This window comes from Alligator mississippiensis, chromosome 2 (genome assembly GCF_030867095.1).
Source record: "Alligator mississippiensis isolate rAllMis1 chromosome 2, rAllMis1, whole genome shotgun sequence".
NCBI classification, from domain to species: Eukaryota; Metazoa; Chordata; order Crocodylia; family Alligatoridae; genus Alligator; species Alligator mississippiensis.
Genome location: NC_081825.1, coordinates 56,850,571 through 56,873,812, shown reverse-complemented (window position 1 = coordinate 56,873,812; position 23,242 = coordinate 56,850,571). Strand labels below are relative to the sequence as shown.

At 43.9% G+C, this 23,242-nt stretch overlaps 1 protein-coding gene across 3 annotated transcripts in view; it reads left to right on the top strand.

Annotated features, from left to right (window-relative positions):
- Window positions 1-23,242, top strand: part of CORIN (corin, serine peptidase) — a 272,355-nt gene that overhangs the window by 104,609 nt on the left and 144,504 nt on the right. For all 3 annotated transcript variants that reach the window (XM_019481201.2, XM_019481202.2, XM_059721699.1), the window contains one exon: window positions 19,162-19,343. In XM_019481201.2, coding sequence (XP_019336746.1) covers window positions 19,162-19,343 — 182 coding nt within the window. The remainder of the gene's footprint in view (window positions 1-19,161; window positions 19,344-23,242) is intronic.

Sequence of the window (23,242 nt, the reverse complement as noted above, 5' to 3'; positions counted from 1 at the left end):
AACCTACACCCCTGACTCTTGTAAAGGAGTAAGAAGGCTTTAAGTGTGGACACACAGACATAAGCAGAGTTAATTGTCTTACTTTCTCCCTTCGTGGAACAGATGGTAGAGGAGTAGTAGAGTATTAACACTATCTTGCTCATAAGCTGGCCAGAGGACATAAGTCAGTGTGAAGTGAGGGTTAGTAAAAGCCTATTAGCATATTACTACCCACAAAGCAAGGAGAAAGCTGGTTAGTAACTGTAAGAAAGAGGTGTGGTGGTGTGGTGTAATCCAAACATACATAGCTTGAGGCTGCATCTAAAGCCAGCAGTTAGCCCTTAAGCAGTACACCAGAATGTACAAGGAAGTTGAGTGTACTATGAAAAACTGGAGATGCTACTTGGCATGCCATCTGGGGAGTAGCACTGAACACAGTGTCTGGTGTTATTTAAGAACCTAAGAAGTTTCCATGTGTAGCTTGATGAGCTGTTGCAAACAGCAGCTTCTTGGTGTTTGTCATATTTATCCAATGGTCTGTAGTAATGTTGTCTTATAAAACTCAATGGCCTTCAGGTCAGCTATGATGATCTGTCTGCAGAGGTCAAAGGAATCCCCATTATGAGTTGCTTATACACCTTGGTGAGTTTAGTTTGTGTAGAATACATTTTTTGAGGCTGAACTGAATTGATAATTTGCTCAATATGTGTGAGAGAGATCTCAGGCAGATATACCTCTAAAATATTTGGCTTGCTTGAGGAAGTATTCTGGGTGAAAGGGTACGCTTGCTACACAAATTATGCAAGGGCCAGTTGTCCTGGTTTAAACTCACTCCTGACCAAACAATAGTTCTGGTGAATTAGCATGCTACAACAGTCTCACATTCACTTTTATGTTTGAATTAAATGGCGTTAGCAGTACAAGACATCTGGAATTGGGTAGTTTTGTTATTCAGTATGGGCAGTCTCATTGATTGTGCTCTTTGGAAAAATACACACAAAGCCTTTTGGCTGTTGGTCTTTGCAGTAAGGCCTCATCTACACATTACTTAAGGCATGATTAACTTGTAAATCACATCTTAAGTGGTCACCCAGCCACATTTTCAATCAACTAGTGGTGTGATGGAAAGAGGAATAAGCTACAAAGTTATTCCACAAAATAACTTCAACAAAAGCTGCTTCCTATCATGCCATTAAGTGAACATGTAACCAGGTGCCCCTGGTCACCTGGAAGCCCCATCAGCTGATTGGACCTCATAGTTAGGGGGCCCCATGTGCACCCCTGAGCCTGGGAGTTCCTGGGTGACAGGGCTCCCAGCTTTGGGGTCCCCATGTACCTCTGGCTGAGAGACCACAACTGATGTGATTTACCAGCCATGAGGGGTCAGGTGTGCAAAGAGCACCCCTGTGGTTGGGAGTCACATCTTGGGCTACCCCTGCACTGGCAATAAGATGTGATGGGATTTGATTCACTATCCCACAGTCATACCTCCTGCCATGCACATGTGGATCCTACATTGGATCCCATTGCACCTTTAGCTGCATGTGTAGAGGAGCCTGAAGTGACTTAACTATACTGCACAAAAAACCCCATTTATATGTAGGATATATTAACCAGGTATTTTTGATTGTGGGGACATTGTGAATTCATTTGGGACTCACCAAATTGCTATTTAATTAAAAGCTGACAGGGTAGGTATGTATGCTTTGCCCAGGGAACTTGCTTTTACTCCAGGCGTGAATCCTTAATTTTTACTGGTTACAACCAAATACAATTCTAAGGTACATAAGCAGTCATTTTGGTTAATATGAATTCTTGTAAATTTTAGCTACAAGAAAAGAAAAACTATTCTAGTGCACTTTTTACGCTTACCTTTGTAGATATTGAGTTTGGCTGCAACCTAGAAACAAGTGGTGTTAGCTCTGTTGGGAGGCATTTTTAAAATCACTTCTGCCTGTATAAATGAAGAAAATACTGTACAATCTTATATCAGAAACCCCTGCCTCTCTTTTTCAGTTAAGATGAGTTTAAAACCTAAAGACACAGACAGAAGAGCATCTCCCTGCAGTAACCATAGTGCTTCACAGAAAGCACTATAAGTTGCAGCGATTCCTCAGGCCAACAGAAGTTCGCTGTTGTATCGTGGGGGAGAGGGGGTTGGGGAATGTAGCTGCTGGCTGTGAGCCTGCAGGTGGTCTCCCTTAACATTGACCTTCTTTCCCACTCCTCCCTCCCAGCCCCAGTGGTCTTTTCAGACTGGGAGTGGGGAAAGGGAGCAGCGGGAGCTTGTTCTAGGGGTTCCCCAACTAGCGCTGGAGGGTGGGGTGAGTGGATTGGAGCTGCTCCACCTTGTGAGAGCTCTAATCCACCTGCACCACCCTCCAGCATTGGCTGAAAAAAATCCCAGACTGAATTCCCTCCACTTCCTTTCAGAGTTCAGATTTTCACAGGATTGGGCCTTTTTAAAATGCTCTGCAGCTATACACTTCTGTTAGGTCACTATCAGGGGCCAGATTAAGTGAAAATTGTTACTTCTGTCTGAGCCTTAAAAGTATTTCTGAATTGGTTTCTAATCTCTCTTGTACCAGAATCAGGAAGTTACATTTTTTTCCCTTCTGCCTGGGATCTCAACTTTTCCCCAAGCACCAGTTATTCTTTAGATAAGTGACATCTAAATGCATTATCAAATCTCAGGATTTTCACAACCATAAATTTTGTTTGACCTCTTGTGGAGTCATGAAGTCAAGGCAAAAGTAACAACATAATTTTATTTTTTATATCTTCATTGGAACCTGAAATCTTTTGAAGAAAAATGACATCAGCTTTGACTATCTGGGCTCACAGAACAAGTATCAGTCCTGTTCTTTCTTCTCTGTGGAGCTGGGATATCCATACCCACTAAAGCAAAGTTTCTCAAACTTTTTCATAGTCTGATACCCTCTCACCCTGCAGATGATGTGGGTATTGAACCATAATCCTTTCCACCCTGATCATGTAAACCATCTATAATCAAATATTATCTTTGTGACAACTCCAGTACTACCTTACACAACAAAGTAACTTTAGGAAAATATTTAATGCATATTTAAGCTTCTTTTAATGAAGAGAGACAGCTGGAAGCAAGGAGGGAAGCCAGCACCATATGAGCAGCCAGATCTGCACAGACTACCATGAAGTATTCCAGAGACTGCAGTTAGGGAGTTGCTGCACTGAGTGCTCCTGTGTGTATTAAATAGTTATATTTTCTAAGTGTAATAATCACACAAACATCTGATTCAGTTTAACTTTGTCAACTGGGCTCCTAGCTGCACCGATGCACCATGCCCCGCTGGGGCTGGGAATCCTACAACTGAAGGGACTCTCAGCCCTAGCAGCTGCTGACTCTGCATCCTAGCAGCACAGGGATTCAGAGTCTTGCATCTTGCAGTTGCAGATGCTGGGTGCCAGGACCCAGCTGGATACTGGCAGTTGGGGGGGCATGGCTGCCTTGGGGGTGCATGATCCCCCAAAGCTGGGGGATCACAGCAGCCATGATCCCACAGCTCTGGGGGTTTCATACACTGTGAAGGCTAAGGAATCATAGCAGCTGCAAACCCCAGCCCCAGGGGTATGTGGGAAGACCCCATGGCTTGGAGCCCCTCAACTGAGGGAGCTCCCAGCTGCAGAAGCTTGCTTCTTGTTGGTACAGGGGGAGCACATTAGATCCCACTGGCTATAAGGGGTGATGAGATCTAATGCTTGATCCCACAATCATGCCTTCTGCCATGCACGTGCAGATTGCACAGTAGATCCCATTGCACTTTTACCTTCAAGTGTAGATGTAGGGTGAACATATAATTGTTTAGGAAATCTGAGATGGAGGCACCACGATGTGTGCACATGCATGCGCACACTCACATGCACACCCCCACTGCTATCCTGTGGCTCCCAGGAGTCCTGATGGCAGGGCAGGACAGTGTACAGGCCTATGGCTTGACTCCATCCCCCACATGCAGAGGCTGGACCTGGCTGGGAGCTTCCCCCCATTGGCAGCTGGCTGGGGCCACCATGTGCAGCCTGGGCTGCAGTAGTGACCTCAGTAGCAGGGCATGAGGCTGCTGGTAGCAACTAGCTATCCTGGCTTACCCGCACACCAGCTGAGTGCTGCCCCAGGCAGGAGGAATGGTGCTCAGCTTAGCCTGCCCTCCCCCCAGCCTCCAGCTGCTGCTTAGCAGGATTCAGGCTGAGTACTGCGAGCAGCAGCAGCCTCTACCTGTGCCTGCAGTAACTAAATCCAGGACTTTTACTTCAATTTACATCCACAGGCTGGGACGCTGGGATGGCCTGCAAAATCCAGGATTGTCGTGGCCAGTCCAGGACGTATAGTCACCCTATACAGAGGGGCCCTTAAAGTGGATTTCTTTTTATTCTGATAATAAACCATTTTCCTGTAGGTGGCCCATGATTCATAAAAATGGGCTATTATATGCAGTTAGCAAAGAAATCATTGAGTTTTGAATCTCAAGGTGTGGGGATAACAAACCACAGAATTATGCTGAATGCCCAAATCTTTGCAAATTCTGTTACTAATGAGTGTTTTGCCATGAATTCCATTGGGAATAGAACTGTACCCTGAACCTGTGTAAGCCTATTGTGTGTTCTGGACTGGGTCAAACACACGGTGAAAAAATTCTAAAAGCTTTGTCATTTGATTTCTAAAAAGCCTGGTCTCTCAGTGGTAGTAAACAGAGTAATCAAGATGGGGATGATTAATCATTGTTTATGAGTTTAAGCAAATATATTCATAGTAAACTTGATTGCTGTCCAAAATATTAGTTTTATGGATCGAGCATGAGTGAATATTGTAGTTTTACCAAGTATTATGGTAACTGGTAGATAATCCTAACATTTCCTACTTTGTCAAGGCATCCCTAGAGACACTAACCAAATGAAACTAAACTTTTTTCCATATGCATGCTTCATTCATTTAGATGACAGAAGATCATTTATATGTAGGTGAATGTGCAGCCACTGCCTAAGCCCCAGCCCCACTCCCCCCTTCACCAGGGGGCCTCGATCTGCCCCTCCCCCCATGTCCCTTCCCTTGCCCATGCCACTTCCCTCCTGCAGACTTACCAGCCAGATGCTGCTCCCCAAGCTGCCAGGCTGCACTCCTGGCCATGCATGCATGTGGCATTTATGAGCGACATTATTAGCCATATCAGACAAAAAAAGATGATTGCCAATTATGTCAATTTTCTGAAAAAGAAATATAAAGCTTTAAGACATTTGTTATGTATCTTTTAATGTATACTTTGTGCATAAATCCAGCCACCCTTATAGTAGCTCTCCTATAGTGTCCACTGAAATGCCAGTGATTAATTTGTACCAATATATAATACCTGGAAAGATCAAGATACTCACCTCACTGTGTACCAGACTTAATGTCATTTTCTTTCCCATCACTCAGAAGAAATACTTGACAGAACTTGCCAGGATGGATTTAAGGCAGGGACATTGTTGACGCATTTTGAGGGTTGGAGATTTAAGATAGTAGGTGCTAAGGTCAAGTATAAACATATTGCACTTCTGTAGCACCTTTTGTCTGAAAGTTCAAAAGAACTCTATTTTTATATAGATTGAGTTAGCTAGAAATAAACAGGCTCCAAATTTAAAAAATGTTTAAATTTAACTAATAATCCTATCTTTACCTTTTCTGGATAAAACTGAATGGAACAGAAGGACTTTTTGAATTGCATTTTGAAGTCAGCAGGCCTGTTCCATCAAGCCAGTGAGATAAATGCATAGTTAATGAGTTAGTGAAAAGTCTTGTTATTAAGACTTGCTACTTATCCTTCCATTCAATGGTAGTTTTATATCGTAAATTACTATTGGAACTTAGAAGATCAGACTTTATAAATAAAATGGCTAAGTTCAGTGAAAGAATTAAAATAGAGTTCTGGCTTACTTACATGGCATCTCATTTCTTTATGTCTGGCAAGCTATTGCTTCTAGATTTTCATTTATTTATTTATGTGTATGTATGGATCCTTATTAGGGGCTTGATTATAATTTTATCCTCATTTGGTTAGTTTTAAGAAAGTTATTATGGTTATTATGTTGCTGTTGCATTTGTGTCCGTGAGTTCGAAGATTGAAGTTTGGCCACTGGAGTGATGACATTTGTTGTGCTTTTGCACTTAGCAAGGAAGACCGTGAGCAGGTTGTCATCGTCTTCCTGGCCCGGACATCATCAACTGGCTATCAAACCTCAACATACAACTTTAATTAACCCACACTTTTTCTGCTGCTGCTTGCTTTAGTCATATGAAAGAAGAAGAACTAGGGCTATTTATCTGTTTAAAAAAAATAAAAAATTGTCTAGACATTATTATGCACAGTAAACTCTTTTAAAATATTAGATAGTCTTAAAAAGGAAACGAACAGGGTTACAGTCTTCGCAAGGAAATTATAACTACTTGTCTTGCCAAATCCTTGTAGGTAGGTAGGGAATTTTCCAGGCCATATTCAGGCTCTAAAAGTTCTTTGGTGTGCCCTTTCTCCCACTGCAAAAATAGGTTTTGTGAAGCAGAAAAATTATTTTTGAATGACTTTATCCAAAAAGGTGTTACTGCTTAGATAGTGGGTCTTCAACTGCTAGAACCACTTGCAGGCAACAGTAAGAGATTATTAATAGCCAGCAGTTCTAATTGTCAGCAGGGGAAAGCCATTTGTTGTAGTTCTGTGTATAGTCAGAGAGGCCTTTTTACATGGTGTTGAAACTTTCTGTATTTCAGCACATCACAAACTGGTAGTGAAAGGTACTATTTTAGAATGTAAGTGCTTATTTCCAAACAACAAGTAAATTGCCAACCAGAGATAGTCACACTGGGAACCACAAGACAAGTTTAGCGATAAGGGCTTTTATCTCATATTTGAGAGAACCTCAGAACTGCAGTGTGTGAAATATATTTAGTGTTATGTAAAAGTTCTTAGCATGACTTGGGCAAAATATCTGTAAAGGCAACATTTATCTCAACACTAATTTCAGCTTCTCTGCAACCAATCAGGATGCATGGTAAACATAAATACACTTGGCAGCACATTCATCTAATTAGTGTCTACGTAGAGAAATGCCATTGCACTGATTTCAGTAACACAAATCAGCTGAGTAGGTCAAAGGGATAATCCAAAATCTCTCCCTGGAACCTGGGATGTTCATCTAATACACATTTTATATATCTAAAAAAGAAAGCATGGACTCAAGTGGAAGGTTTTTGTAATTTCCATCAGTTGCCTCATCACTAATAGTATTTGGGTAGCAACTGTAGCTGCTTGGTTGCAGGCCTCCTGAAAACAATATTTTAATGCAATTGACCAGCTGAGATCCACTTTTACATTCAAATGGAAACTAGTGAAGTTGGTGGGAAGTGCTGTTTCCTCAGGTCTTTTTAGGTGCCTGTTTTTTCTTTTGATTATGTCCTATTGTAGGCTGCAAAGTGGTGCATGCCCTGGCCTGTTAGTAGTTTTGAGTAGAAGTTAAATAGTCAACACAGAACTGCACATGATCTGTGACTTCAAGGGCCAGAAGGCTCCAGAGAAGATGATGAACTTTTCACCTATGGTGAGGTAATGACCAGTTTTGAGGTCTGAACATGCCCACATGGGTTCTGTATTCTATAACTTCATTGGTGTCAAATGCCAAGATGGTAACTGTCACCTTCTCTGAGGTGAGCAGTGATGTGATTGGTATTTGGATGATTGACAGTACTTCTGTGAGGATGATTGGTCCAAAGTGTGATGGACAGAGGTTGGTGTGACTGAAGGTTATAAAAGGGACCTGATCCGAGACATCTGAGTCTCCTGCGGCATGAATGTGTTCCTTACGTGTAGGTGCTGGTGAGTGCAGCATGCAATTTCACCTAGTACATTTGGTGAGAGAGTGGCAGCAGATTGTAACTCCGTGGAGGTGCGAGTGAGGGCCTGGAAGGCCGAACTCTTCTTTGTGTGCAGGGTGAGGGTCTGGAGGACTGATACCTCTGTAGTGTTAATTGTTGGTTGAGTGCTTGCAGTGTGCCTGGTGAGCGCCTGGGTTACTGCTGCTGGGACTCTGGGTGCATCTGTGTGAGAGGTGCTGCTACAGCGATTGCTGGCAGCAAGCATATGAGAAGCTGTACATGTAGTGTATTACACATGTTATAGTGCCCTCTCTGGGATAGCATTGCATTGCTTTGGTTTATATTATTGTTGATATTGAATAGTGCTGTTGGTATTGTTATTGATATTAGGGTTTGTTGGTTGGTTGTTGTTTACATTGTTGTTGTTTAGATAATATAACTATTGTTACCCCTTTGTATCGTGTCTGTTTTTTTATTGTTAGTTAATTATATTTTGCTAACTAGAGCTAGGCTGTAGGCTTACGGTTAGTGAGGGTTGAGGCTCCATCCCTTTCACAGTGGGATCCTTAATTGGGATTAACAACACCATTTGCATAATTAATGATATCTTCCCCTTCAACACTATAAAGTTCCCTAAATTTATAGTCATTTAGGGCAAGGCTTTGCTGTAGTGCTCACCCTAGTACCTGAACTGGTCTCTTGTGAGAAGAACAGGAAGAAAGAATACTCTCATGTAGCTATTGAGCATCTGTGGAGCCATCCTAGAGGCCGTGCTGATTTAGACCTCAGTACTTAGATATCCTCTTTCATGGACAGAGGATATGCTCAATGGCAGCTCCTCTAACTAGGGATGCATTGATAAAAATGTTTTGAGCTGATACCAATGGCTGGTTATTGACCAGCCATATGGACTGATACCAGTTTGATTGCTGATATACAGCCTGGCAGCTTGGAAAGTGGTGTAAATCCATTGTGGGGAAGGGACAAGGGGGAGGGAAGGAGAAGGGAGTGGCAGATCGAAGCCCCTGCAGTGAGGGAGGGAGTGGGGCTGGGGCAGGGACAGCATTGCAAAGCTGGGGAGGGGCGGGGTGTGGGATGGAGCCGTGGCTCATCCAGGAAGGGCGGGGAGAGGATCCTGCCACTGCGTGCATCTCCGGGGGAGTCATAGGGGATATATGCTCCCCGGATCTGTATGTGGGGTAAGGGCAGGCTGCTGTTGCAGGCTTGGTGCCAGAAACTGTGTCAGCCTCTTCCTCATGGGGAGGGGTGGGGGCTGGGCCTGGGCTGCACTTGGGCCAGGTGGGGTGGGGCTGGCGGCAGCAGTGCTGCGAGGGGGGGCTACAGAGGGGCTACAGCCACCCCAAAATTCACTGTAGTCCCATTCCTACCCACCACTGCTTCCCGCCCCACTCCTACCCACCCTGAGTGCAACCTGGGCCCAGCCCCACTGCCAGGAGGAGGCTGGTGCAGCCTCCAGCCCCACGCATGAAGTAGCAGCCCACCCTTGCTCTGGACACAGATCTGGGGGGGCACATACCCCCAATGTCTCCTCTGGGGGTGCATGTAGCAGCGGGAGTGGCCCCCCTCTCCTGGCCTCCCACGCTTCCTGGATGAGCTGTGGCTTTGTCCTGTTCCTCGCCCTGCCCTGGCCTGGCTGTGCATCCCTTCCCGAGCCCCAGCCCTACTCCTTCCCTCACCAGGGGGCCTCAATCTGCCCCCCACATGCCCCTTCCGTTCCCCCCATAGACTTACTGGCCAGATGCTGCTCTCCAAGCTGTTGGGCTGCACTCCTGGCCATGCATGCATTATCAATGACATTATCAGGCATGTCAGCCAAAAAAAGCTGATTGCCGATAATATCAATTTTCTCTTTATTGGTGCCAATACAATATGGACCAATATATCGGTACACTTCTATCTCTAACCAGCCCCCCTCCACCTTCCCTTCACTTGCACCCTACCATTCAGGGATTCCCTGATTTAATTAGGGGCCCCAAATAATCTATGTGACCATGCACTTCTTCGTCATCATGTCTCCAATCCAACCTTTCTATATGGTCTGCTCCCAGTATTCTGCACAGGCCACTGCTTCTGGTGTTTGTCTTGTGTGGTACATTGTGATGCTACAGGGCATTTTAGGAGATGATCCATGGTTTGCTTCTCTTGACAAACACATTGGTCATTTGTGCAGGGGCCCCATGATTTAATGAGAAAGTTGCATCTGCCGAGACCCCTTCTCAATCTGTTCCGGCTCTGCCATGTATGCCATTTGTAGTTGGAGATGGATACCAACTCCTCACTGAGGGTAGTTCTTTGCTGGCTCCATTCAACAGTTTTGTTGCCTATTTTCTCCCATTGTTTTTGCAAGAGGGCAGTTCTGGCTGATTCTGGTGATGTGGTCAATCTTGCACTGAGAAACTGCACTGCCTCCATTGCCATAAGATCTTTAACTGCTTTGCTGGTGAAGGACCTAATGTAGTTCTGAGTGGCTGTGAGGTTGTTTCTACCAGCATGGTGGTAGTGAAGAGGTACAAAGGTTTACTGGTATATGTCTGTGGTAGACTCTTGGCTTACTCATGATTTCACCACTGTAATGAAATCATGGAATAGTAAAGAATGATCATCTTGAACCAGGCATTTATGTGAACTAAGCCATGCCTCAGAAGATTTTTCAAAAGAGGCTGCTACTGATTGGAATCAGCTTGTTAAAGGAATGTTTCTTTGTTCCTAGAAATGTAACTATTAGGGGGAAATTTCACATGTACCCATGACTTGGCATGGACAGGGCTTGGTCCTAAGTTAGTAACAGTTTTTGCATAAACATTAAAGGCTATATCATATTTCTGCCATTGGTTTATATTTTCATTTTATTCTTTTGGAAGCTGCCTACTTTCAACTGGGATACGTGGCACCTGCTTTTAATCCTAGAAAGACCTAAGATCATACTCTAATGGAGAGAGATTTTACATGTGATCAGACTGGAAGTTGACCTGGTCTGGCTCCCTGCCTTTGATGTTGGCCAATATCAACAGCAGATGTAAGAAAACTTGAAAAAAGCAGCCATGTACCTATAGGAGAAGTTTTTTATAAATCTGATTAGTTAGAAGTTATTATCAATAAAGAAATGCAGCATTGCCTCAAATGTGCAAATGCAGCCTCCAGATGCCTGAGGAAACAGATGTTCCAAGATTGTGATGTCAGGTCTAAAACCAAGCTCATGGTTTATCAAGCAGTTGTCACCCCCACTTTACTATATGGAGCTGAGATGTGAACAACTTAGAGGAGACATCTGAAGTCACCTAGAGAAAAACTATCAACATTACCTGGGAAAGATCCTTCCAGTCCAGTGGGAAGGCAGATGCACCAATGTTGGTGTCCTCTTGCAAGCAAATACCACAAGCATTGAGGCAATGATAGTCCACCATCAACCCCATTGGGTTGGCCACATCATCCAGATGTCCAACTCTAGACTCTTGAAGCAAGTTTTATTTTCCCAGCTTAGTCAAGGCATATACTCAAGAGGAGGGCAGAGAAAACACTTCAAGGAGGTCTTCAAGGCCAACTTTGAAAAATGAAACATTAACATCAACTTGTGAGAGACTATTGCCCAGGACCACCCCAAATGGAGGAAGAGTCTTCTGCAAGGATTTCAGTACTTTGAAACCTTAAACAACAACAGGATACGGAAAAACAGGATCAGAAGAAACATCATGTTGCGGACTGAATCAAGAAGCCCGGAGTCTCCCACGCTGCACCAAAACACGTGCCTGAATCTCAACAGAGTCTGTTGATCTCGGACCAGCCTCATCAGCCATCTTTGGACCCAGAGATAAGACATTCATGGAAGACGATCATCCTTGACTGCGAGGTATTGCCAAAGAAAGAGGAGGAAGCTGATTTTTTTTAGTACTAAGTGAAAAGTAATAGGTAGCATGCAATAGGGCTTGAAACTGAAAACAAGTAACAACGTTTGGTGTTATAGCAAAAGGGAGGGGTCACATCATCAAAGTAATGGCTAGGAAAATGACTTCTGCAGCAAATTTCTTAAATTAATTGATTTAAGATTTGACTTGTATTAAGGTCTATGCTTACTATGACTAATCTAAAAAGAAATGGGCAGTAAACATCCTACTTGAAGATTAAAGCTTTAAACAAATCAGGGCACTAGAATGGGAAAATCCTGGTTAAGCATCTTGATGTAATAAGCTGGGTTTTGACAACTATAGCCTCTTTTTACATACAGAGAATATATTTTCTTCTTTTCACTTGTTCAACTTAGTTTAGTTCAATTACTAGTTTATTTAGAATTGAGAAGCTGATTGGGAGCTGAAAAAGTGATAGAGCTTATTTTTCTTTCCCAATTAAGAAGAAAAACTAGGAAATAACCACTGAGATCTACTAAAATTTTGAAGAACATGGTAATTAGAAACCAGCAGTTCAGTTCACAAGCTATAAATAATGCTTCCTTTGTTTAATGAAACATTTTGTTTTAAATGCAGGACCTGTTATGATATGTTTGTATGTATCAGCACATTTAATATTATTTAGCCAACATAAAGCAGTTTACAAAGCTGATTTTCTGTGTTTAATTGAATAGCATTTGCTATCCAAAAGCAGTTTGACACAAATAACACATAAGCATTAAGCATCTAGTACATTAGAAATTATGTTTACATTTTCTATTGTTTTACAAAATAGATTTTTAAGTCACGAATCTAAATATTTAAGCTATATAATTGCTTAAATGTGTGCATAGTGTTGGCTCCTGCATAGGAAAAAGAAACACCTCATTTATTGTAAAGCATACATGCAGTTACAAATGAGCATTCCTTTATGGTTGCTGTAGTGGGTTAATTTAAAACAAAATGATTTAATTTGCTGACTTTGTGATCCTTAAATTATCGAACAGAATTTCTTCATTTAATAATGTGTTCTTAATGATCTTTTGCATCTGTACATTTAACTGTTTTCCTAGGGAAAAGTTAATTCTAATTGTTCGGTAAAATTTGTTAAAACACTGATTTGCAGCTACACACAGCCTTTCCATTGCATTCGATATTTCTTTTTACTAAACAGGACAGTATGTTTTATTTATCTATCTTAGAAAATGATGAGATGCATTTTTTCTTTTTTAGACCATTTAATTTTGTTTCTTGTGACTTGTATCGAACTGTTTTGGATGGAAACTGGAATTGACTTAAATTTATTATTTATTTATTTGATGTATATTCTGCCTTTCCCAATATCGGCTGATAGTACTTTACAATAAGAGGACAGAATAACTTATAAAACAGGAGAATGAACAAAGCAATTTAGAAGGGAACTAGAATACTAACATAAAACAGAACCCCAGTAAACAATCTCAGCCTTGCTTTGTTTGCTAAACACCTGTCAAAATAGGAACATCTTACAGCACTTCTAAAAGGTGCCTAGACTCAGCCTTTGGCAGGCCCCAAGGGAAAGAGTTCCAGAGCTGAGGAGCAACTTCTGTGACCAACCTCCAGTATGCTTTCACTAAGTGGACTTGGTGCATTGATGGTACTTGCAGGAGGTTGCTCTTCGCTGAACTTGGGGATTATGATGGGGTATAAAAGAGATGGTTCTCCCTTAGGCACGTAAGGCTCAGATTTTTTAGGGCCTTATAAGTTAATAGAAGCACCTTGAATTAAACCAGAAAGCTATTGGGAGCCAGTGCAGACTCTGGAGCACTGAAATTATGTACTCTTGGTGACTCATGCTTGTTATAAGGTGGGCTGCTGTGTTCTGCATTGGCTACAGCTTCTGAATGGTCTTCCAGGGTAGCGTTACACAAAACACAGTCTAGCTTTGAGGCCATGAAGGTATGGATGATGGTGGCTAGATGCAAATATGAATGCAAGGTTGTGGCAGGCCCCCAACAGACTTACCTAATACCCACGGCACAGGTGGATGGGCCACATGCAGCACAGCTGCTGTCATGCAGGCAAAAGAACCAGGCCTGGATTGTGGCATAGCACAGTGGTCATGCCATAAGACTGGCCATGAGCTGGGGCCAGTGTGGAAGACACCGGGCACCCAAGCTGGGACCAGATGCCTCCTGTGACACCAGAGACTTGCTGTCACTAATGCTGCCACTGCTGCTGCCATTATCATTGCTGCTGCTGCCAGCACGAATGTCTGTGCTGCTACCGCTGCTGCCTTCGTCACCAACGCAGACGCCATTGCTGTGGCCATCGCCATGGATGCCACGACAGGCCTGTAAGTTGGGGGAGCTGGCCAAGGCAAGCTGCTGACTGGGTACTGCCCCAGTGTGACATGGAGAACCCAGACAAGGTGGCTCTCACCCAGCCAAAGCCCACTTGTGCGCAGACTGGCCCTCGCAGGGAAGAGCCAACTGAGGCTCAGTGGTGGGGCTCAGTGGGGAAGGACCTTGCTGTGGGTGCATTGCAGCACCCCAGCACCCCCCATATTTAGAGCCCACACAAGAAGTGCACTGGCGGAGAGCCTCTGAGAAGGAGGGGTGCCGAAGGAGGGAGAAGAAGCGGGGAAGCTGGAAAACCCCCCAAATAGGGAGTTTCAGTAGGGAACAGCTCAGTGAGGGGTAACGGAGCCCTGCCTCACTCAAGCTGAGGGACCTTTAGTTATTCTTTTTTGTTTGTGTTAGCCTTTTCATTTCAACTACAGTACCGCATGGCCAGAGGCCGTGGGAAGAACATTGTGCAGCTGCACTCCAACTGCACTCCAACTTACCAATGCTCAGAGGCAGCCTGTGATCTATCAGAAGGCCTGAAAGGAAAGAGGTGAGGTGTAGGGGAGGTGGAGCCCCAGAGAAGATGTCAGAGGGGAGCTGGAGCCTGCAGGGAGACCTTATATCATCAAGGGAACCAAGTACATGTCCCATAAGTCATAGCAGGTGACTCAGCTTGGGACAATCCAGCTCTCATGTGGTAGCATGGAGGTATCCACAAAGGGCAATAGCCGTCTCAGCAGATGGAGTTGGCGTTAGTGGTGAGGTGTGTCTTTCACCAGCTGAAGATTTAGTAGTAGCACAAGATCCAGGAGTACTCCAAGCCTGTGAATCTGAGTGAAAACAGGAAGCTGAGCTCCATCAGCGTTGTATTTCAATTCCCCCACCCTGACCACCATCACCTTTCTTACCTGGATTTGGCTTTACTTGGTTCATCCACATCCATTCCCAAACTGCAGCCAGGCACTGGGATAGAACTGAGACTACGGACCATGGGTCAGATGAAATAGAGAGGTAGAGCTGGGTGTCATCAGCATACTGATGCCACCTCCCTCCAAATCTCCACACAGTCTCATCCAGCAACCTCATGTACACATTGAACAGGAGCAGCAACAAGATGGAACTCTGTGGAACCCCAGGGGAATGGTTGTGAGGGAATGACAAGCACTAGGCCATCACAACCTTCTGGGACCTCATGTCTAGGAAAGAGTGGAACCAATTTAGAGCAGGCCCACAAATGCTCACCATGTTACATGAAGTACACTGAAGCAGCATCTTTTTTTGGATAAAGTTTCTCTAAATTTGCTGTTTACATAAGAAAAAAATGTTTATTAAAACAGGGTCAAATGCAAAGTAGTCATACTTCATTTAACAGAGGAAGTATTAACTCTAGTTAATTGACATGATTGTTTCTGCTCATGGTACTAGATTTCATATTCTCCCACTACATTTTTATTCATAAATTAGAAAAGGAAAGCAAGCTTTCCTGTTTTTTCCAGTTCCCAGTTGATTTCTCAACTATGAATGAACTGGTTCAAATAAAGAAAATACTCTCTCCACTCTTGGGGAAGAGGCTATCCACCATCAAAAGTTGTCCTAGGACTTCAGCCAACCCTTAGTCCATGTGCTTAGCCAGTGACTTCCACCAGTTCAGTGATTTTAGTGTCTCCTAAAACTTCAGCGTCAAACATGTATTGTTTGAATGGGTCACCTCTAGCCTGGAAATATATAATGGTTGGTGTGGTGTGAGAGATGGATAATTATTAGATACCCACATCAGAACAGCATCTTCCTCTTCAGCAGTTTGGCATCTAATCTAATACTTTGTGCTGAAAATTAGCCATTAGAAAATGAGGTGAAGGCTAAGAGCTTGATTCATCTATATCTTTTGGTGTTGAATATTTCTGCATTGTTTCTTGAGATGTCAGTAACATCAACAGCTTTTTGCAGTTTATCCAAAGTGATGGAATTAGGTTTCAGCATATTCAGCATATCTTGCTCTTTCTAGTCCACTGTTGATGCCTTTGGCTGAAATATTTCCATTATATTCATATGATTTGCTTCACAAATTGTCATCAGAATAAGATAACTTTTAATACATGGGTCAAAACAGTCAATTAAGTACCTCTTGGGAAAAGAGTTGGTTATGATTTTTTTTTTTTTCTTCCTTCTTCAGTAAATATAAGCAAAAGGAATAACTTCAACAATTTATTCTTTATAACAAACTCTGGTTGAAAGGTGCATCAACTGACACTGGAACTATGTGTTTTATAAATTTCAGGTTTACTTTATTAGCCTGTTATTGATTTTTACCCCCACCCCAACACACAATTTTTGCTACATTTGCAGGATTGTCTATGACCAAACTGTGCAAGTGACACTTTTCCTACTTTTAAAATATTATACATTTCCCAGTGTATCAGGTAGACAGCCCTACCTTCTGTTTTTACAAAAGGATATATTACTGGTTCACAATGTCTATTATTCTATCTATCAAAAGTAGGATTAACACTTTTTCCCCTTCAAGTTCCGCATGTGTTCAATTTCCTGTTCACACTCGGCATCTAGCAACCTTATACTAGTGTCTGCTCGGTGGGGAGGAAAGGGGGAAGGTGTGTGGAGTGTAGTCTGGGTTTAATAAGGAAACGAAATATTTGTTTTAAGTAATTAATTGCAGGTTATGAACAGAGTGATCTTTTTCACTTATGGGATCTTGCTGGTATTTGGTCTTGATTAGAGTGTCAATGATGCATTATTGTCGTTGTTGCAATTGATGATGATAATAATCAATATTTTAATAAGTTGGACTATTTTGATCCACATCACTAGCACTGTAAATACTATAGGTCATACAATAAATTAAGTTTGTAAACAGTACGGATAATGGTCATTTATAATCTCTAATTTCTAATCTGGATCTGGTTTTATTCAATGTGTAAATTGTGCGTGACAGATGAACCAGGATTTACTTTTAGGTCTGTCAAGTGATTAAAACATTTGATTGCAAATAGTTGCGTGATTTAAAAAAAAAATTCATGATTAATCACGATTTTAATTGCACAGCTAAAAACTCAAAATTATGCGCAGAAAAATTCAAAATTATGCAAAATTATGCAGGTACTTTGTATAGTTGGGGGGTAGGTGTAAGGCTTGTGTATGTGTGGGAATTTGTCAAGGTGTGGGTGGCTGTGGGTGTGTGTGTGAGGCTCAGAGCCTGGGGAGGGGTGGTCCCTGCATGCCCTGGGAAGATGCAGGGTACTGTGGGTCAGGAGTGAGGGTGGCAGCAGCAGGGCTGGGGGAGCTGTGGCTTGGGAGTGAGCAGCAGGGGCAGGGCATGGGCATACCACCTTCCCCACCCTCTAATTTATATTACTGCTCCTGCCCCCCCCCCCACACAGGTGTTCCCTTTTTTGAAACTAGAAATATGGTAACCCTACAGGAATGCAGTCTGGCAGTATGTAATGCAGCACTCAGCAGGTAAGTCTGTGGAGGGGGAAGGAGCAGGGGGAGAGCAAAGAGGTAAGGGGGGCCAGATTGAGTCCCCCACAGTGAGGGAGGGAGTAGGGCAAGGGCAGAGGCTAAAGTGAGTGAGGCCACAGAGCCAGGGTGGGTCATGGGATGGAGCCGCGGGTGGCTTGTCCAGAGGTGTAGGGGTGTGTGTGCATCTGCATCACTGTTGACTCCCCTGGGGGAGGCATGGGGGGCATGTGCATGCAGCAGAGGTTGGGTTCCCACTGCAGGCTGGGGCTCTCTGTCTTGCTTCCTTTGCCCTGGGAGCTGCACGTTGGTTGTGTCATGTGTCCTCTGCCCACCCAGTGGCAGGAGGTACAACATGGTATTGTATGGCTCCTGGGGCAAGGGCAGCAGGTTGTAGAGCCCCAGCCTGCCTCCAGCCCATGCACAAATCTGGGGGGCATGTGCCCCCCATGCCTCCCTGGGGGCATGCACAGTGGTAGGGAACCACACCTGCCCTGCACTCCATCCCACAACCTGCCCTCACCCCAAGGCCCCATTCACCCCAGCCCCTCCACCTGCTCTTGACTCATTCCCTCCCTCACCCTGAGGGTCTTGATCTGCTCCCCACCCCTTCCCTCTCCCCATGCCCCTTTGTCTCCACAGACTTACCTGCTGGGCACTGTTATACATGTTGCCGGGCTGCGTTCCTAGCTGTATGCAGGCTGCGTGTGCCTGTGTCTGTGTGCGCCCCCTTCGTCCCCCCTGCCCCGCCTTCCTGCTGCAGCAGCTCGGAGTCTGCACCCAGGCTGCCCTGTGGTCCTCTGTACTGACACTGCTGCCCCCCTGGGTAGCTTGGAGGTGATGGTGATGGCGGTGGAGCAGAGCCTGGGCATGGACTTCAAAACTACATGCATGACTGATATGTTAAATTAGTGCAGAAACCAATTAACCATTTTTTAAACTTTCCTTGGCACTATTTTTTATCAATGAACTGCAGCTGTTGTTACTTCACTGATCACCTCCTTTTCTGGATCATTCATAAATATAATGATAAATATTTTCTGTTTATTTTACAATTCCTACCAGGCCATTATTTAAAAATTTTTCTTTCTGTGATTTGCATATTAAATGTTTAAAGGATAGAGGCCAAATGGCAATAGTTCTATACATCTATATATTTAATATAAAATAGGGACACACATTTATATTTAACCATATACCTATTGTGAGAGAGAAAAACAGACTGGTGCACCTTATTTAAACTTTTTATTTAATGGGTAATTTCTAAAGCCAAGTTCAAAGACTACTTAACTTCATGGCCTCTGTCCTTGTTCTTCATATTTATCATATTTTAGCTATTCAGTACGGACAAGATTGAATTTAGTTAGAAACTCCTTTAACTTGGATTTATATGGAGTTTCGATGCCTCGGTAAATAGGCCCTTCAATAAATAATTAAAACTATAGATAACTTGCCTTTTATCCTGTACTGCCATGTTGAATATGACCTTATTATAAATGTTTGTTTATTTTTAATTTAAAAAAGGAAAAAAGTAGAAATTTATTTCATACCTTGATAAAAAAAATAATTCTTGGTGTCTTCGTTCTTCCCTTCTTTCCTCTAGTCGAGGACTCCTGCCCTGCAGATCATTTTGTGAGGCAGCAAAAGAAGGTTGTGAACCAGTCTTGGGGATGGTGAACGCTTCTTGGCCAGAATTCCTCAAATGCTCCCAGTTCCAAAACAAAACTGAAAATGACAACACCACGAGGGTCTGCTTCTCACCGCAGCAAGAGAAAGGAAAGCAATGTATGTGTCCCTATTTAACCACCAGACTATTTTAGATTTTGTGTAATATTTTTTTATTCTGTAGGCTAAATTTATCCATGGAGTGAACTTACACATATTGGCTGGACTGGACTAAAACCTACTACTAATGCTGGCTGATATGTCCCATGATCAGAAATTTTATAAGGAAAATTACTTCTAACTTTAAAAATTTTTGGACTGAAGCTTTCCATGCCAGATGCCACCCAAGCCTGAATATATATGAGGATAAGCAAAGATACTTGCCTCATTTAAAAATAATCTGTTTGATCTTTACTTTGAAAAGGTCTAGTGGCCCCAGGCTTTTGAGCAGGAACTTGAGCAAGGGGATGTGAAAATGTACCTAAATTTGGCTAGATAATAAACCTTTGAACAATGGCAAGTCATGTGCTCAGTAGAGACATCTTCAAGTTGAATAGATAAAATTGCTTAAGTTCTGTGTGCACTGATCATGTTCCATCTCTTCATAGCTCCTAGATGTGACAGGAATAAAAATGCTTTGCCAGATCTCAGAATTAAGAATAAGGACCCTGCCTCTCCTGTTTTCTTGACCTACTACCTGGCAGGTGTTCAGACAGCACAGATGAGGGAAGGTGCCTTAGTTGAATGTTGAGGGACTGAGAACTGTCCCATCAAGGGCCTGGACTAGGAGACAGAGTGGGGGGAGAAGAGGGGAGATAGGAAAACTGAGGCAAGGAAGCTGGGACTGAGAACTAGTCTCAGGGGAGACTGGGGCATTCGGAGATAGATATGACAAGCACCTGAGATGTAAGGAAAGAACTGGGATTGGAACAGCAAAGAGACTGAAATAAGCAGCCAGGGAGAAGGAGGAGGTAGAGGAAGGGAGACGGTGTGGAGACTAAAAATGGGAACTGAAGCAGGGAATGATTGGAGGCTGGTGGGTGACAGGAATGGCTGGATAAGGACATGAGAAGAGGGTAGTTTGAGGAGGGAGATACGGAGAGGAGGATATTAGTATTTAGAAAGGGATTCCAGAAGGAAGGACAAGGAGACCAAGACTCTTTTGTAGAACCAGGTTGTGTGGGACAGGATTAGAATAGAGAATAGGTCTAGAATGATAAACCACACCTTGGGGAAAGACTGCACAGGAATGGGATAAAGCAGATTGGATGGAGAGAAAGTGTGGGGTAAATATGGAGCTACATCTGTGCCCACTGATAGCCCATACTATTCCAGACTCTAGAATGGCATGTAAGATGCTGAAGTCTCCCCATCCCTCTGTGTGGAGGACCTAAAGGTGCAGACAGAAGTGACAATTTTTGCCCATCTGGCCCCTGAAAGCACTGTGAAAGCCCCTGAAGCTGTGCCCAAACACAAGTGCAAGGCTACAGAGTGCTTTTAAAGGGCCCGATTCCTCCACAGTCTGAACTCTCAGAATGGATTTACCATTGGTGGGTAAGGTGGGGGTAGGGCCCAGGCAGGCACTGTGCAGATCCACTGCACAGGAGGCTCCCAGCAGGTGGATGAGCCCTGTGCCCAGGGCTTGAGTAGATAGATGCCATGGCAGGTGCGGGTGCCCAGCAGCGCTCAGCAGCCTACACAGCTCCATGGGGATGGGGCGAAGCCACCATGCCTGCAAGGGGATTCCACCTGGCTGGGGCAGGATGCAGGGCTTGGGGACTTCTGGCTCTAGACTCGGCCTCCCTGCATGCTGGGCACAGTACATATGGGGTGGAGCCACCCCCGGTACAAGGGCCTGGCCATAGGTGGTCTCACAAACTCACAGCTGCGGTGGCTTGCTTGGGCACTGGCCTTGCCCACCTGCAGCTCCCTTTAAAGGGCCTGGGCTGGGGCAGGTGCTGTGCAGGTGCCGTGCAGGGTCACTGTGCTGCAGGATCCCAGCTGGCTCGGCCCTGAACACCACCTGTGGCTGCTGTTCCCAGAGATGGGGGGCTCCTACTGCAACCTGGGGGGTGGGGGATGTGGACTTAGCCCTGTTTGCAATGTTCCCAGCATGCACAGAGGCTAAGCTGAGAGCCCCTCAAGCCAGGCATCCCATCATGGCCGGGTAGCATTTCCTCATGGGCAGGGCTGCTGTGCCCCATCCCCACAGAGCTGCATGGGCTGTGCCAGGCCAGGCACCACCTTGGGTGCTGCTGGTACCCCTGCCATGGCCCAAGTCTGCAGAGCCCCAGGGCAGTCCCCGCTTCCCACTGAGCCCCTACTGTCCTCTGGCTGTCACCTTCCCAAGGGGTTGGCTAGGCGAGCCTGACCACAGCACCTTCCTCTGTGCCTGCTTCTACCTGTGCAACCCAGACCCTGCCCTGAGCTCTTCGTCCTGGTGCTCGGCACACTAGTGCTGCCTCCATCCAGGTGAGATGTGGGTCTGTCTGCCGTAGCCCTGGCCGGCCCCTCCCTACCCCTGATCTAAAGTCTCTTGGGTCAGGAAGATCAGTTTAACTCCCCAACCAATGGGAGTCAGGAGGATCAGTTTAACTGATGGTGCTTTCTGTGAAGTGCCATGAGTTAGACCTGGGAGTTACATATCTGTCAGTGGCTTAAATGACTCAATCCTGTTGATGACTTTTAAGTGTCATACCGTATGATGGAACTTCTTGTTTTTCAGTTTACTTCATTATCCTCACAAAACTACAGTAAAAAAGCAACAAAGCTATGGAGTCAGTCACTCTAAAGTTAAGAAAACTAGATTGAAGGTTCCCTATACAATTTTAATTATTTCCCTTTATGCATATGTGCATCATGATACAGCATTTAATTACATGATCATAGCCTTTTTTTTTTTTTTTTTTTTCAGGACCCCTATTTCATTCTTCTGCAGTAGATGGGTATGTGGTGGGAATGAATCAAGGTTATGCAGTAAAGGAGAATATATTCTGTAAGGTCCTTTTTTCTTGTGTTGCAAATGTTGGAATGTGTGGGATGATTGAGACCAGAGAGTAGCAGAAAGGAAAAGGATGGTCTCCTGGTCAAGGCAGTTGAATGCTGCCCTGGAGAACTGGTATTCTTATATGATGCTGGGCAGATGCCTTAACTTATACTTTTATAACGTGGTCACTTTTTGCTTGTTTCATATTTTCTGCATGTCCAGCTTGAGAGAGTAGGGCTTTATTTGCTGACAGGTGGAGCAGTCACTTCAGATACAACTGAAGTCAATGGGAACTGTGTTTTGAACATATCATGTGTTGTTTGGGTATCTGAAACAGGACTCCCAAAATTAGTAGATTCATTTGAACTTAATTTCTCTGTTCCTTCTCTTTCTCTGTGTAAAATTGAAATAATGTTACCTCCTCATCTCAGAGGCACTGTGAAGACAAACTCATCGAAGTTTATGAAGTACTCAAATATTACTGTGAAGAATGCCATAGAAATGAGGAATTTTACAATTCTGTCTTCAGTGTAGTATATAAGACATAGGGCTACCACCATCCACTGAAAATATGGAAAAAGAAACTAGCACAGGGCAACTCATTAACCAAGCAGTTTATTTTGCACATTGAATGAGGCAGAGGCTCTGTCAGAAAATGTATGCAATTATACCAGTACTTTTAGCATCATTGATTTAATGTGCAAGGCACAGAAAGGTCAGAGGTCAACACAAAAAATAAGTTTGCCTAACTTTTAGACAAATATGTTTAGTAGAAACATTAAAAAAAAAAGCTCTAAATCTTGTGAAGCTGATCTGTTAGCTGATCTACCCAACAGAGTTTGCTGGTTACTTTCATGTTTCTGAATCCCATAGACTGATGTGATGGATTTAATATGCCCTTGGGGTCTGACCCTGTGCCTATTGAAGGCAATTGTAAAGTTCTCAGAGACTTCAGTCATGCAGATTCAGCTCATGTAAAGCTAGGGAAAGGTCTGATACAATAGTGCCTAATGCTCCATGTTCCATAATTTGC